The sequence below is a fragment of the Rhinolophus ferrumequinum genome, chromosome 15 (assembly GCF_004115265.2).
Source record: "Rhinolophus ferrumequinum isolate MPI-CBG mRhiFer1 chromosome 15, mRhiFer1_v1.p, whole genome shotgun sequence".
Classification (NCBI taxonomy): domain Eukaryota; kingdom Metazoa; phylum Chordata; class Mammalia; order Chiroptera; family Rhinolophidae; genus Rhinolophus; species Rhinolophus ferrumequinum.
In genome coordinates this window covers 22,597,740-22,613,546 of record NC_046298.1, presented here as the reverse complement: position 1 = coordinate 22,613,546, position 15,807 = coordinate 22,597,740, and the positions used below count along the sequence as shown (strand labels likewise).

The following is a 15,807-nucleotide window of genomic DNA, read 5'->3' as shown; positions in this document are numbered from 1 at the left end:
GGGCCATTGTTTCTGAAGCATCTCATCACTTTACGACAAATTCCACTGACAGGACTGATGCAACAAGCCCTCCCTTTGTCTCTGATGGTAAAGGACTGGCTTTTGCTAAAGAGATCCTGGAGTTTAAGCTTCTAGTTTACACACACGCAGTCCTGAAGAGGTGGCTTTTCAACTAGAGGAGGAAAAAAATGGGACCAGAACAAGAAGCTATGTGTCAGGCTGCATGGACAAGCTTCTTGTCCTCTACGAGGACTCCCACTCTGGGTGTGGCTTCTGTGGATGGCCTGTGCTCAGACTGGGCTGCAAAGCCTGCTCTCCTGTGGAGAAGGTGAAGGGAAAGGACGACCCTCTCCTATGGCTGCCAGCAGGGAGGAGACCTAGGGCAGGGCAGCCCGCGCAGTTCTCCGGGATGGAGCCCCTCACCTTCCCCACTCTCCAAATGGGGCCTGTGAGTACTCCGTACTCAGGTGGCCCCAAGAGCACTCTGTCCTCCACAGTTGCCTTTGCAAAGTTCTGCCCGATGACACCAAGAGCCATTCCTCTTGGGTAAGCCCACTGTGAGGCTGCTTTGTGTTCTTATGACACAAGGCAGTGTCCACGGAGATCTCTCCCCAGTAACCCAAGGGACAAAAAGCGGTCTTCATGAGGGCTCTGCACATATGGAAAATAAGTGAACACAGTTTCTGAGGCCATATTGGGGAGAAGACTCCTCTCTATCCACGGTTCCAGGCAGAGACGAGGAATAGAACAAAGAGTTAGAGCAGCCTCGAAGGGACGCACACTGATAAGTCTGACGGGAAGCCCAGAGCGCTTGTGAGAACAGACTCAAGCACAGTGGCTGTCAGTCCCCAGGGACATGGACAGGCTGTCCACTGGGGAGAGGAGGGGCTTCCCGGACACCAGAGGGTTCGGAAGGGGAGAGAAATGCTGGGGATACAGACAGGGCCACAACCTTTCCTGCGGCTGGTCGTCCAACCTGAGCAAAGGTTACCAAACTGCAGGTAGCTGAGGCAGTAGGTAACTGGCCTGCCCGCCGGCATCCAGAGTCTTTGGGCTGAGCAGGTAAACAACAGATGAGAGAACAGCAGGATATGTTTTCAGGAGAACTGAGTGGATCACATCTGTCAGATTACTTTGCAGGAACAATCTGGAATCATCAGGCCTTCCCTGGGCTAACGCTGTGTAGGGAAAGGAGCACATCGGAGTCTGAGGGGGCAGGAGCCCAAGGACAGGTCTGTCGAGTCTCCCCAGGGAACTTGCACCATCAGAAGGGGGGGTGTCAAGCGATCCAGGCTCACCTCCTGTGCAGTCCTCAGACTCTCTTGGACGTCAAAGAACTCTTTTCCTAAGCACTGCTGGGACTTTAATCCTAGAAGGCGGGCCCAGTGCCAGGGTTGGGCGGCACCACACTCAGATCTGCTGCATGTTCTCAGAGAAGACTCAGTTCTGTGATGAACATGGTTTGAAGACCAGACTGAGCACACGAGCATGGCTGCCAGAGAGCGGCCAGCAGCACAGCGTGCACAGCGCTAAGAGAAACCAGTCTACTCTGCAAAACGAGGAAAAGAAACCCAAGAATGGTGTTGCCCCTTTCGGGGCTGCTGTAACGTCCTGAGACCTGACCGTGTGCCAGGCTCAGTGCTGAAGGGTTTTACATGTAACATCTATATTATTCTGACAAAAATCCTATGAACTAGGTATTGATATCCCCGTTTTACAGACCAGAAAAGCAAGACTCTACTAAACTGATCAACTTGTCCGGGATAATACAGTCAGTAAGCAGTAGAGGCCGGCTTTGAATTTGGATCAGTTGGGCTCCAAATCCTTACCCACAGCAGACCAGGCAGATGCTGACACTCATTTTGTCACCGAGGTGCCATATTAGGGGGACTTGGGTTTCACGGAATCCCTGGCCCGGTTTCCGACCTCCTGTTGTATTCCCGGCTCAGCTCTGAGGCAGCCTCCAAGGTGGGTAGCAGCATGACCGTGGTGGAGCGACTAGGTGACAGCTCAGTGTTTTTAAGCCCTAAAGGGCGTCCACGTATTGCATTTATACTGCGGTGGAGAGTCAGGGCGTAAGCCCTCTGTGCAAACCAGTGGCACAGACTCCTGTCCCCCAAGGAGAGGTGGCACTACCTCTGGGCCCGCTGCTATGAGGTGGGTGAACGGGCAGAGTCTGTATCTCCCACCAACCAGATGTCCAAGGAACCAAGAAGGCAGCAGGACTAACTGAACGACCCAAGAGACTTCCGGCACCATGGAACTGACCCTTAGGCCTTCCTTCCTTATCTTATTCCTCTTCCTCTCTGACTGGCACAGCAAGACTCGCTGCATCGTTGGGTTTCCTGTCACCGTTCAGGATTCCTGCCAGAAGGCAGGTGGAAATACTGCCAGAGCCACGTGAGGTTGGGAAGACCCTCACTCAAGGATCCCCCAGCCAAGCACTTACCATTGTAGGAGAGGCGAGGTTTGCTCAGACACATTATAAAGTGCATTTCCATTTCATCAGAAGCCACAGACTTGGAGCAAATGGGGCACTTGAAACCTGAAAGAGAGGAAAACAGGATAAAATGTCTTCTCCAAATATATCCGTAAGTGCAAATGCTCTTAAATGACTGGCCATGTGAGGTCAGAGCTGACGTGGAGAACTACAATCTAGATATGTCCTAGACTTGATTTCTCCTTCATTGAGTCGTGCAAAATTTTATTTTATTATAGTCCCCAACTCTCATTTTTTTCATCAGTGCTCTCCCTGTCATATGCCCCTCATTAAAGTTTTTCAGGCGTCACTGACAGCTGAGTTGAGTTTTATTTTTTTAGATCCTTTCCCAAGGAGGTCTAGCGGGCAGTGGAGATAGGCAGGCATCAAATCAGGGCAGCTAAATAATCCGTTTTTGAATAACAAAGCGTTGAACACCCTTCCACCTTACAGCCCTCAAACCACTCGCTAGACCAGTGGGAGGATTGCCTACGGTCGTTGGCATCTCCACCCCTCCCACGGCTCCGTTCCTCGTCAGCTCATACCCAGGTGGCGCCTCCATCCGTCACTCCATCCGACACCCTTTGCTTCCCGTGTGACGAAGGCAGCTGTGGTCCTCCAGAGGGTTCCCAAACGCCATGCGTGCCTTGGCGCTATGCCACTGAGAGTGACCGCTGTTTCACCACCCAGGCTAACACAGGGTTCTATTCCCCGGTGGGGACTCTGTATACACTCAAGGGGTTCCATCAGAATGGTCCCAGCACTGGAGATTTCAGGTGACGATCTTCTGAGCGGAACTCCACTAGGCAAACATAGTCCCTTCATTGATTTTTAAAATAAACTTTTAAAAAATGTAAGTTATTTTCAATTTTCCCCACTTTACTTTTACTGAAATTATTTTCAAATGGATTATTTTCCAATCTACCAAAAAGATCCAATACTACGGAAAAGTTATTGTGAAGATTTGACTCTTCTGTTCATTTTTAGTAAAAATGTTGCATGCAGTTTCACCGAATGTCAGTAGTATCTGTCAGCAACATTTCTGTGAAACAGATAAAAGGCTGAGGATTCCTGGTGACTGTTGGCTGCTTCAGGGCAGAGGATTCCACACCCTTACCAGCGTCCTCCCCTTCCGCGGGGCTCGCTCATGCTATATGGGAAGCCCTGGACTCCAATAGCAGGTGGTGCTGAGACAGGAAGCAAGCCCACTCCCACATTCCCACGGAGGTCACAAGCACTTTGCTTCAAGTCTTCTCCAAACCCTCCCTCTCTTCAGTAACAATGCTGTGAACTATAGGACGAGACAAAAAATCCAGGGTCTGTCTGACTGGGGACAAAGTGGGCTCTAGACTCAGCGGCACAGTCCCCATTTCCCTGAACCCCTTCCTAAAAGATCTTTAGCAGCAAAGCATCTCAGCTGAAAAGTCTTAGAAGTGCTATGAACCCAAGGACTCTGGCCAAGCTTTGAGAAAGGGCTACATTTTCTGATTTCTGTATGGTTACGAATCCATTAATAACAAACCCAGAAGACTGAAACAAACAAACAAACAAACAAACAAACAAACAACATGGTGGGGCCGGCCCGGTGGCTCAGGCAGTTGGAACTCTGTGCTCCTAACTCTGAAGGCTGCCGGTTCGATTCCCACATGGGCCAGTGGGCTCTCAACCACAAGATTGTCAGTTCAACTCCTCGAGTCCCGCAAGGGATGGTGGGCAGCGCCCCCTGCAACTAAGATTGAACATGGAGCCTTGAGCTGAGCTGCCGCTGAGCTCCCTGATGGCTCAGTTGGTTGGAGCGCCAGCTCTCAACCACAAGGTTGCTGGTTCGACTCCCGCAAGGGATGGTGGGCTGCGCCCCCTGCAACTAGCAACAGCAACTGGACCTGGAGCTGAGCTGCGCCCTCCACAACTAAGACTGAAAGGACAACAACTTGAAGCTGAACGGCACCCTCCACAACTACGATTGAAGGACAACAACTTGACTTGGAAAAAAGTCCTGGACGTACACACTGTTCCCCAATAAAGTCCTGTTCTCTTTCCCCAATAAAATCTAACAAACAAACAAACAAACAAACAAACATGGTGGGAAGGGTCCATCCCCACTTTTCTGGCAAAATGGGATCTCAAATGTGTCGGACTGCTTCTTTCCTAAGCCAGTTTGGAAAGCTATAGACCCAGTGTTACACACGCAGTGAACAGGGGAGTAACGAACCTGAGTCTGGCAGAACGAGGACTCCTTCACCTCTAACCTAAGTCCCTCCGCACCCTTGGATCTGCCGCCATGCCTGTGTACTGCAAATAAATCTCTACTTATAGTGAATAACATTCCACAGCATTACAAGCCATTGGGAGGTTGTCTCATCTTCTCCAGAGCTTGGTTCACCTCCTTCTCTGCAAAATACCAAGGTTTTACAACACTTTAAGTGAGGACAGGACACTTCTATTTTGCTGAGTCTGCAGGCTAAGGGCTCAGGGCTGTGAGCAGGCCAGGCCGGATGTGCTCTGGACCAGGTCAGGCCCGGGTCATCTAACACGAGGCTGACACAGTCCCTGTGATTTGTTCCTAATAAAAAGCCTTACACCTCGCACATTCCTCACTTCTCTGATAGCTCAGAACAGATTCACGGTTACCGCTTATAATAGCAGCAGACAACCCTGCATCTGAATCATTCCCTGAGTGCAGGAGGGGGGTCAAGTTATAGCGAAGGTGCTGGGAAGTAAGCCACCAACAAGGAGGCCTGAGAAGGAATGCTACTGAACATGTATGTCCCAGAACAATACAAGTGGAGACACAGGTTTAGACCAGCCCCCCTCATTGTAGAGATGAAGAAAGGGGTCCCACTGAGGTCATCAGGTCAAACATCTAAGGAAGCTGGGCGAAGACTAGAATCAGATTTCTTAGCTCCGGATCTAAAGTCCTTTCCATCAGGGAAGAGTTGATCACAGGTGTGATACCGCAATTCATAACAAGAAATATATATTTGGATTTTGTCCCGTTTCTGGCACAGAGCTCCTAAAACCCTTGAAGTTTCCTCATTTTGTAAGTCCAATAACTTTTGGTCTTTTGTCGTCAGTTCCTCAAATGGTTCCAGAGCAATAGGTGAAAGGCCTGTCTTATTAGTCATAACAAGTCCTTTTCGACCACATCAGAGTTTATGTAAATGAGATGACTTCTGGAAAGTCCCTTGGTAAACTGAGGATAGGGGCTGGCTGCCAGGGGAAACAACCAGCTGACCAGAGGGCTGGAACTTTCAGTCCCGCCCCCAACCTCCGGGGAAGGGAGAGGCACTGGAGATTGAGTTCAATCACCAATGGCCAATGATTTAATCGATGCCCATGTAAGGAAGCCTCTATAAAAACTCAAAAGGACCGGGTTCAGAGAGTTTCCAGGCTGGTGAACACGTGGAGATCCGGGGAGAGTAGTGCCCATGGAGAGGGCATGGAAGCTCTGCGCCCTTTCCCCACATCTGGCCCTATGCCTCTCTTCTTGCACCTAGCTGTTCCTGAGTTACATCCTTTTATAATATACTCACAGGTATAATCCTTGTAGCAGGTGAAATGTTGCTCTGAGTTCCGTAAGCTGCTCTAACAAACTACGTGAAAGTGAGGAGGGGGTTGTGGGACGGCCAGCTGATCAGAAGCACAGGTAACAGACTGGACTTGGGAACAGTGTCTGAAGTGGGGGAAGAAGTCTTGTGTGACTGAGCCCTTCGCCTGTGGGACCTGATGCTATCTTCTGGTAGGTGGTGTCAGAACTGAGTTAATTGCTTGGTGGTACTGGGAAAACATACCTCAGAACCGGGTTTTAAGAAAGAGATGGATTGGGGAAAATTCTATCTGCAGAGGAAGTGCCACTGTCATAGGAAGAGATGTACATTCCAGGGCAAGTAGGGTGAGCGCCTACTTGGATCACCACTGCCTCTGGCCTCGAGTCGGGTGGGGTGCGGGAGGGTAAGGCTCAAGAAACAACTCAGTCCAGTACGTGAGCGGGAAATACCAAGATGACCGGGGTTTTCCGGCCTCAAGATCTTGGCAATAATCGACCCTCTCTGTACCTCAGTTTCCTCATCTGAAAAATAGTCATTTACCTCAGTCTTGCTAGGAGCAAATGAGATAAGAAACCTGACAGCACACTAAAAGGCAGCTAATCAAATGCACGTGGTACCCTTATCATCACGAATGGCAGCACGTGACCAGGAGGAACAGGAGAGCCGGGGGAAGGATCTGGGGTCTGAGAGACAGGTGATGGAGCAGCAGGACACAGGCCACGAATGTGCAAAGTGTGCGGGGGTGGCCAGTGGCCACCCCAGTCAGTCCTATCTCTGTTTCCTATGAACGTCCAGAGGACCCTGTCTGTGTATGGCACTTTTTGTAATGCCCATGTGGAACCATGGTCCCTGCTGAACCTCTATGGCACCCATTCTTGCACGTGATAATAAGAGCTTGCATTTACTGAGTTGCTATTATGGGCAGCCACTGGACTTTACATGTCTTCTCATTGACATAACATGAGGTGGGTACTAACGTTCACTCGACTTTGTAGAAGAGGACATCAAAGTGAGTCACTTGCCCAAGGTAGCCAGCCAGACAGAGCCAGAGCTGGCACACAACCCCAGGAAGGCTGACAGCCCAGTGTGTACCTTACTTGCCAAGCTGTGCACTAGCAGAGAAGCTACATGGCAGAAACAACATAAACGCTACAGACACGGGTATTACTAAATGCTAACTTCAAATCTTCCACGTTGGCCCATTTTCTCCTGAAGTACCCACGGTCCTAGATAATTCCATAAACTGAAACAATGAATTGTTTTTTCTGGGAATTTCTGTTAATATGGAAGGACAGAGTCCTATTTTCAATTTAGCACATGAGCCTATAGCACTGGTTTTAAGACGCTGAGTTTGCGAATTACCTTTTAAATGGAAATTAAAAGGTAAAAGGTAAGAGGGATGGAAAGATATGGAGAGTTGAGGGAAAAAAAACTAATGTGTTTCCCACCTTCATTCCTGAAAGGTCATCCAGTGATGAAGGATTCTACCACTACTGCCCCAATCTTTCCTCATAATTGCCCAGTCATGATTCAGCACCAACAATGCTACAGATGAATAAATACTGTGATCTTTATGAGCTATCTGAAGGTTACCCAGGAAGATCCCCCGGAAATTTTGATACCATTTTGGAAAGAAATTCAAATTAAATTAAAATCAGCCCTGAACAGAAAGATAAACCAAAGGTCTGCAATGTCATCCGATCGACATGATTTTGTTATTTCATGAAACCTTCATCAGCACTCAGGAAGCACGTATAAGAGATGCTCGATTTTCCTTCATGAGAAAGCGACAGGTAACGTCTCCAGGAGACCTCCTAACTGCATCTGAGAGGAGACTCTGTCCCTCGCCCTGGAAGTTGGGTGAACAGAGAGCAAGTACATCCAGTTGCCTTCCTCTTTTACATCTAATTTCCTTTCAGAGGCAGTGCCGTGCCTGCGTTGTGTCTTTACTATTTGCCACTGACTGAATGAAGAGACTGACCCTAGTCTGACACTGGCTCCCCTAAACCCTTGTCTGCTCCCATCAGACTGTGGCAGTCAGGAAACTTACCATGTTCCCAGTCCTTTTCTGCCAACCTCTCAAAATGAGGAAGGAACGAATGACAGAGCGGGAGGGGGATTTGTCTGTAATTGTCTGATTCTGCACTGGGTGGGCTTCACCAAGCAAATACTGCCCCAGGATCCCTCCACCGCAACCAAGAGGAGCTGAGAGAGAGCTCCTAATGGAGACTTCATTTCCTCCTCGCTTTCTCTGCCATCGGACCAGGTCAAGGTTAGACAGCCAGAAGCGCTGAGGACAGTTTGATCAGCCAGAGCCCAGCTGCTTCCTGTCTTTCAACAGGATATTGCCTAAGTGGGAAAGCCGCTGCTGGAGCAGCCACCAGGACCAGAGCTCCTGCGAGATGACAAGCCTGCACTAGGCACCTGGTATAGGGCATTGACCCCTTTCCCTGCGGGTTAAAGGCTAAGCCCACTGGTAGGTAAACCCACAGTGCCCCGAGGAACCCACACACGGTCGTGTGCATCAAGCATCTCCCTGGGTCGGGTTAATTGGGCTCCTCGGACTTCACCCAGGCCCTTCTATTTGACTGACAGGGGAACTGAAGAACAGGCAACTGGCTCAAGTTACAACTCTCCCAATCCTCTTCAACATTTATCATGTGATATAAAGTTTTCATGCTCTGGGGACCATATATTTCTCATTTTCCAAAACTGCAGCCTTCTCCTTTAAGACCTGATTTCTCGGGACCTGTGCTCTGCGTGTTGCCCCAGTTCCCTCCCTGACCCTCCCTCCTATGCTGATGCGCTATTTTAACGCTGCCCCAGTTCTGCCTCTGGGATCACCTAAACAGAGAAGAATCAAAAGAAGCAACCAGGGAAAATGAAGCCATGCCATCCGGCAGGACCTCCTGTCCCCGAGAGGAGGGCAGATGTGGAGTCCACTCACCTAGGGGCCCAGAGTGTCACCACCCAACAATGCGTCCCTACTGTCCAGTCCCTGCTTTCCAGCCCGGATGTTCCCTCTCACAGCCAGGGGGTGCTTAACGTCTGTAAAAGGAGACCAGAATAAATGAATTTGATTCAGTGAAATTTATTACAAATGGAAGAGCCAGGAGTAACACGGGATGGCTTTATTTTACTACAGAGATGTGTCCCCGAGAGCACAGGCTATGGGTGTCACATTCTCCTCCTCTGAAACCACTGCACACTCTGATTTGCTGAGGTGTGGGTTGGTCTCTTGTGGAGAACATTCTGGACTAGGGAAAGGCCCAGGAGTTCTGACCTCTACCTTTTCCAACACTGTTCCCCTGGACTTGGCCTCCGGACTTCTGTTCTAGGGCCTGGAGCTCACTTGTTTCCCAGGAGCCAAGAAAATTCTCATATGCAGATATTAGAAGACAGTCACACTGACACTTAAAAGCAATTTATTATATTTGTGTGTGTGTGTTTATTTTTCTTAACCTATCTGTTGTGATGGTTAACTTTGTGCAACTTGACTGGATCATGGGTTAAAGTTTATTTCTGGGTGTGTCTGTGAGGGTGTTTCTATATGAAATCAGTATTTGAATGGGGAGACTGAGGAAAGCAGATTGGGGAGACACACTCTACTTTGTCCAATCCATGGAAGAACTGAATAGAATAAAAAGGCAGAGAAGTGGAGATTTTGAGCTCCCTGCCTCTTTGAACGGGGACACTGGTCTTCTACCCCCAGACTGGAACTTCTACCACCCATTCTTCTGGTTCTCAAGCCTTTATGTATGTTTATATGCATACATATATATCCTGTTGGTTCTGTTTCCCTGGAGAACCCTATTATATCTGTTTATTAAAATGCCAAACAAAAAATTTAAAACATTGACAACAAATGTTGGCGAGGATATGAAGCAACTAGAACTCATACTGTTGGAGGGAGTATAAAATGACATGGTCATTTTGGGAAAAGCTTAGGTAGTTCCTTATAAAACAAAATATACACGCAGCCTAACCCAAGCATAATTCCTCATCTAAATATTTACCCAAAAGAAATGAAAACACGTGGCTACAAATAGATACAACAATGTTCATTGCAGCTTTATTCATAACAAGCAAAAACTGGAACCCAACTATCCATCAACAGAATGTAGTGGATGTGTCTCACTTCTTTTTCTCACCTAATTGCTCTGAGACCTCTAGTACTATGTTGAATAAAAGTTTGCCTGGGTATCAGATTCTTGCGTTGCCTTCCTTTTTTCCTTCGGTGGTCTGGAGATAAAATTCTACCACCTTCTAGCTTCTTGGTGCTGCAAATAGAAAATCTGATGCCAGTGTGATTCTTCCTCCTTTGTAAAAAATAGGTTTCTTTGGCCTGAAAGCCTGAAACATTTTTCTCTTCATCCTTAGAGTTCAGAAATTTTACCAGAATATGCGTTATGTGTCTTAGTTATTTCCCCTAGTGGTTAAGTCATGAGTCTGTTCACCAAATATTTCTAGCTCTCCTCCTTTCAGTTATGTAGTAGGTCTGCACCTGCCTGTTCCCTTTGAAGATGAAGGTGGGTTTCTGATTTGCATTGGCCAGTGAAATGTGAGCCGAAGTAATGTATGTACTTCCAAGCGGACTTTAAGTACTAGTTCATGATTCACCACGTTACCCGCAGTGAGATGAGACCTCTATCACCTTGGATTCCTGAGTAACAAGGAGCAGAGCACCCCCCATTCTTGACCTGCACTGGGTACTGCAGTGTGAGGGAAAAATAAATTCGTTGAGTTAAACTACTGAGCTTATGGGACTGTTTTATTATTACATTATAACCTGGTTCTGTCCTGCCTTGACACACCCTTCCTCTACCTTTTTCTCCTTTTAGTACTTCTAGTTTCCTGCATGTCAAGTGTCTTGGTTCCATCTTCCAGGTCTCATATCTTCTCCTCCATAATGTCTATCTTAGAATTTTCTCAGGAGTTCCGCCTTTCTAACTCCTTCTGTGGGCCCTGCGTGCCTACCCCCGTGATTGGCTCACAGAGGTAAATGGTTGGCATTGGAAGAGATAAAAGAGATGAGACATGCATTCCAGCCACTACCGTCCTAGAATCCTCTCTGCCCGGATATTCCTATTTGGCTCTTTAAATGTACGTACTTCTTTGTGTCAGCAATAATCCACATACCTGTCAATTTCAATGTTTATATATTCTATAGTGATAATATGTTGTACCTAGCTATTTTCTTCTGTGGGTGTTTGGATTCCCAATTTTTACCTGCTATAAAGATTCTCAGTAGTGATCTCCATTCTCTACTTAGCCTAAGCATGGTATATTCCACCCCCAACATATTTTTGCTGTTTCTGGATTCTTGGCTGAATGGTTTGGAAGAAAGAAAACCACATTAGGAGTCAGAAGAAATAGGCTCTCCCAATCACTAGCCAGGTGGATTTGTACAAGCTAACAAGCTACTTAGCAATCTGCATAGTGCCCTGCCTGCTGCCTACTGTCAGTTATTATTCTAAAGCCCAATGAAAATGGCTGTGTGAGTATTCTGTGCAGAGCAAAGCACGCGAAATGTGGGGTGACCATTTTCTCACGGTAAATGCAAGTTTACTTGCATCCCGTAAAAAACTCAGATATACCGAGACTTGTTAGTAAATTGGCCTATCAGGAAATTCACAAATTCTTCAGGCAAAGAAGTGAAAACTGAGCTGACCCTACATAATGTACTTTGTGGACTCTAAGATGCCATCAATTTTAAGAGGCACTATTAGGAACCTCCGAGAGAGGGGGTGAAAAAAAAGCTGCCAATTGTAATTTTAAGATGTGATGATATGATACACCCTGATTTTAGAGCTGTTAACTTGTGAACTGTATATGGTATTAGAATCAGTAAGTATATGAAAAGTACATATATGGATGTTAAAAAAAAATCTATCTACCTATCTATCTGTCTGTCTGTCTGTCTGTCTGTCTACCTATCTATGCTACATGAGAACAGGCTCAGCGGCGGTATCTACAGCGGGAACAAAGGGAAGAACTCCAGGGTAGGCACAGGGACGTGTGCCTGATGACAACCCACCCACCCTGCTGCTACAGCAAGTCCAGGCTGCAATCCTGGCAGGTGGAGCCCAACAACTGCATTCCAGCCAAGTGAAGAATAGGAAAAGCATTTGCCAGGAGCAGGAACTACGGCTACTAATTGGTCCTGTTCCCACTGACCCTCTAACCCATTTCTTCTAGAGAGAAGCCCTGGAAGGACTGTTTAGGAGGGCATGATGGGAAGGGGGGGAGAAGGAACATGACGGTCTCATGACTGGAGCCTGAGCGGGTACAAATATAAAAATGATGAAAGCCTCAATGTGTGACCGAGTCCCCAACTACTGGCTGGGAAAGATAAATGCTGAATTATCACTCCTTGTCACCTGGCTACCCTCCTTGGGCAGATTTAGGGGCATCCAAACATGACTCAAAAGTGTGGACGTCGTCTCCAGATGAACATTTGGCTTTTATTTGGGAGATGTCTTATTTAAAGGATGGACCATCTGTTCAAAGAGGAAGATTGTCTAGTATCCAAAGGGTCAAGCCAGAATTTATTTACATTCACAGATATTAGGAATGACCTACCAGCTAGACAATGGGATAGACATGTCTGGCCAGGAAATGCCTAGTTACTTAGCTGAATCCCATGCTTTCCTCTTAACGGCTGTCCCACTTTAATTCCAACACCCCACACACCACACACCTATGCCCCTTGGACCCACAGCAGCTGCTGGAGTGGGCTTTCCAGTGTATGGGTAATGCCAGAGAACTCTTAGGAGAAGGCAGAATTTCCCAGCCTTTTTCTCACAAACTCAAGAGCAAGAAGTGGGGCCAAAGACCAGCTACCCTCAAAAGACAAAGGGACTATAACATCTGTTCTGCAGGGAAAAGGCAGCTATCGAGGATTTGTGGGCTGCCTCCCCATTAGCCACAGAAGAGGGCCTCCCTTCTTCCACTTCCACAGGGGGATGCTGAGCAGGACACCAGCCACGCAGGTCCAGTCTCATTCTGCAGGTGCCCCAGGCAGATTTACTAGGGAAACTGCTTGGAACTACCCTGCTGCTGGCCTGTTTCTCCCCAAGTTCTTGGGTCTCTATTGATATACTTAAAAAATTCCAACCTTCAACTGACTTTGGGATGTGTGTGTGTGTATGTGTGCGTGTGTGTGTGAGAGAGAGAGAGAGAGATTAGAGGAGAAAAGGCGAGTTAGGGAAAGGAAAAGGACAAAGAAAGGAAGTTTCCCATAACACCTATCCAGGACCAATGGTTTATTTCTGGGCTCTCAGAGGCATTGACCACCCAACGTCCACATGCCTGGCAGGGATTTTTCACTGACGAGAAGGAAAATGCTTGAAACACTACTAGATCATGTTCAGCCAGATATGACTCACCAGGCAATGGACATGACACTCAAATCTAAGTGACTACACATACTGAAAGACACCATTTGCAGGGTGGAACTTTCGTCCACTGATGATGACAACCCTGGCCTACCTATCAATGGAGGCTCCCAGTACAATCTTAGGATGCAGAACATGGTCTGCTGTAGTCACGTGATAAAACCTATGGGCGGGCACGCAGCAACACTGGGGGCTGAGCTTGGCTATTTTGCAGAATGACTGCTGGCTGGCTTCTTGCCTGGGCCTTGACCTGGCCCCTTCTCAGCAGGTGTCCTCTGCTCAGCTGCACCTCCAACACAGAAGTGAACGGAGGCGGAACTCGGAGGACATGGTCCTGCAGGCCACAGTGGTGCTTTGAAATGGCATCTAAAGAGGAAGAAGCCAAAAGAATAGGATGGGTTTGTTTGGAGAGCTTAACCGCAGTGGAGTGACCAGTCTTATCAAAGGGAACTGTCAGGGGGAGAGGAGGCCTTCGTGAGTCAAGCCTCGCTTTTCTGTCATCCTCCCACGGCTGAGTACCATACAGAAAGAGATGGAAAGACCCCAGAGAGCGATCAGGTACTGGCCAATGAGTTAAAAAGGATTTCCCAGAGACCCTCCAGACAGACACAACACATGAGCAAGGATCCCCAATTCTAAGCTCCTTAAAACAGCAAATGACCCCTATCGAGACACATGTAGAGTATGCTACCAGACTGGTGTTCTTCACTTCTGGTTCAGATTATTTCAAGTCTGGCAGACAAAAAAAGGGAGAGGGAGAAGCGTGGGAGCAAGAGGAAGAGACTCCAACATGGCAGCTGGAACATGGATGGCAATACTTCATAAATCTTTATATTCATGATAATCGTTCCAAGGTTAAAAAACCAGGGATCTCCTAATGGTAAGTAATTTGGCTGTCTGGCAAGCAAAAGATTTGTGATAGGATGTAACAATAAAATCAAGTATATGTTAGTGGACCTTAAGCCAGTAAGCAGTGTCTGTATTGGACCTTACAAACATAAATGCTTATGAAATGTGGAAGCCACACAAACTGGGAATTCCTTCTTCACTTTAGTATTTTACCTTGACAACTATTTTTACATAGATTACGACATCCCCTCATTTCAAATTAGCGTATCAACTTCCCAGAATATTGGCATTGGAAATCTAAATGTCGACAAATATCACTTATTGAAATCCGTGGAAAATCAGAGAATTAAAACTCAAGCAGTCAAATAGAATGAAACAACATGAATCTTGACTCAGAATTCAAGCGTTCACGTCACAAGTTATGTGGTCCAGGACAAGTCACCTCATCTTTCAGAGCTTCCCTTTTCTCATCTGTAAAACGGGAATAATTTACCAACCTGACCACTAAATGAGAACATGTGTGTCAACAGCTACACAAACGTGTGGCCGGCAGAACAATGGTCCTTCAAAGATGTCCATCCACATCCTTAACCCCTGGAACCTGTGAATAATACCTCGTGTGGCAAAAAAAAAAAAATGGCTTTGCAAAAGGGATACATTTAGGATTTTAAAATGGGAGATTATCCAGGTGAGACCAGTGTAATCACAAGGCTCCTTATAAGGGAAAGAGGGAGACCGGCGCTTCAGGGAAGCAGGTGTGAAGATGCCACACTGCTAATTTGGAAGGCGGAGGAAGGGGCCACGAAGCAAGGAAAGTGGGCAGTACTCAGGAGCTGGAAAAGGCGGGAAGGGGTTCTCCTCTGGAACCTCCAGAAGAAATTCAATCTGGCCAACATTACTGATTGGAGCCCAGACCACCATTTCAGACTTTTCACCTCCAATAATGTAAGAGAAAAAACCTGTATTGTCAAATTTATGATAATTTGTTAGAGCAGTGACAGGAAACCCATACAAAATGTTATAGGACACGTGATTATTCCCCTAAAGGACCACATTTTATAAGGGGGAAGTAGTTGGGGTTCCCGGGCTCTACTGAAAATTACCGGAGCATGGCAGTCTCTCGGGGGGCACCACTGAAAATCGTACCGCTATTTGCCACACTCAAGTAGGATGAAGAACCAAGTGAGTCAGTCTGTCTGCCCATCCCTTTTTATTCTAGTTATTAAGTGGTAAGGAAACATGGCAAAACATTACATATAATTTCTGTCCTCAAGGAACTGATCATCTATGAAGGATAAGATAAGAAGAAAGAAGACACGGCCACAGAGCTCTCATTATTTTTCGCTATTATCATACCCTAAGCAATTGTCTAACGAATGCATCTGACAGCCAGCTTTTACCCGGGACGCGCCTGTAATGGCTGGCGGAGGATCCATCAGCCTCCTGAAGTAACACGCCAGGTTCTGTAGGTGGGCTTCTCTTTAGGAATGGATCCATCGATTTAGACTGTCATAAAGGGTTTGGATTTAACCCA

The 15,807-nt window shown here is 47.2% G+C and overlaps 1 protein-coding gene across 3 annotated transcripts in view; it reads right to left on the bottom strand.

The window, feature by feature from the left end:
• ZNRF1 (zinc and ring finger 1) overlaps positions 1-15,807 on the bottom strand; it is a 93,286-nt gene that overhangs the window by 11,439 nt on the left and 66,040 nt on the right. For all 3 annotated transcript variants that reach the window (XM_033127867.1, XM_033127868.1, XM_033127869.1), the window contains exon 2: positions 2,450-2,545. In XM_033127867.1, the coding sequence (XP_032983758.1) occupies positions 2,450-2,545 (96 nt within the window). The remainder of the gene's footprint in view (positions 1-2,449; positions 2,546-15,807) is intronic.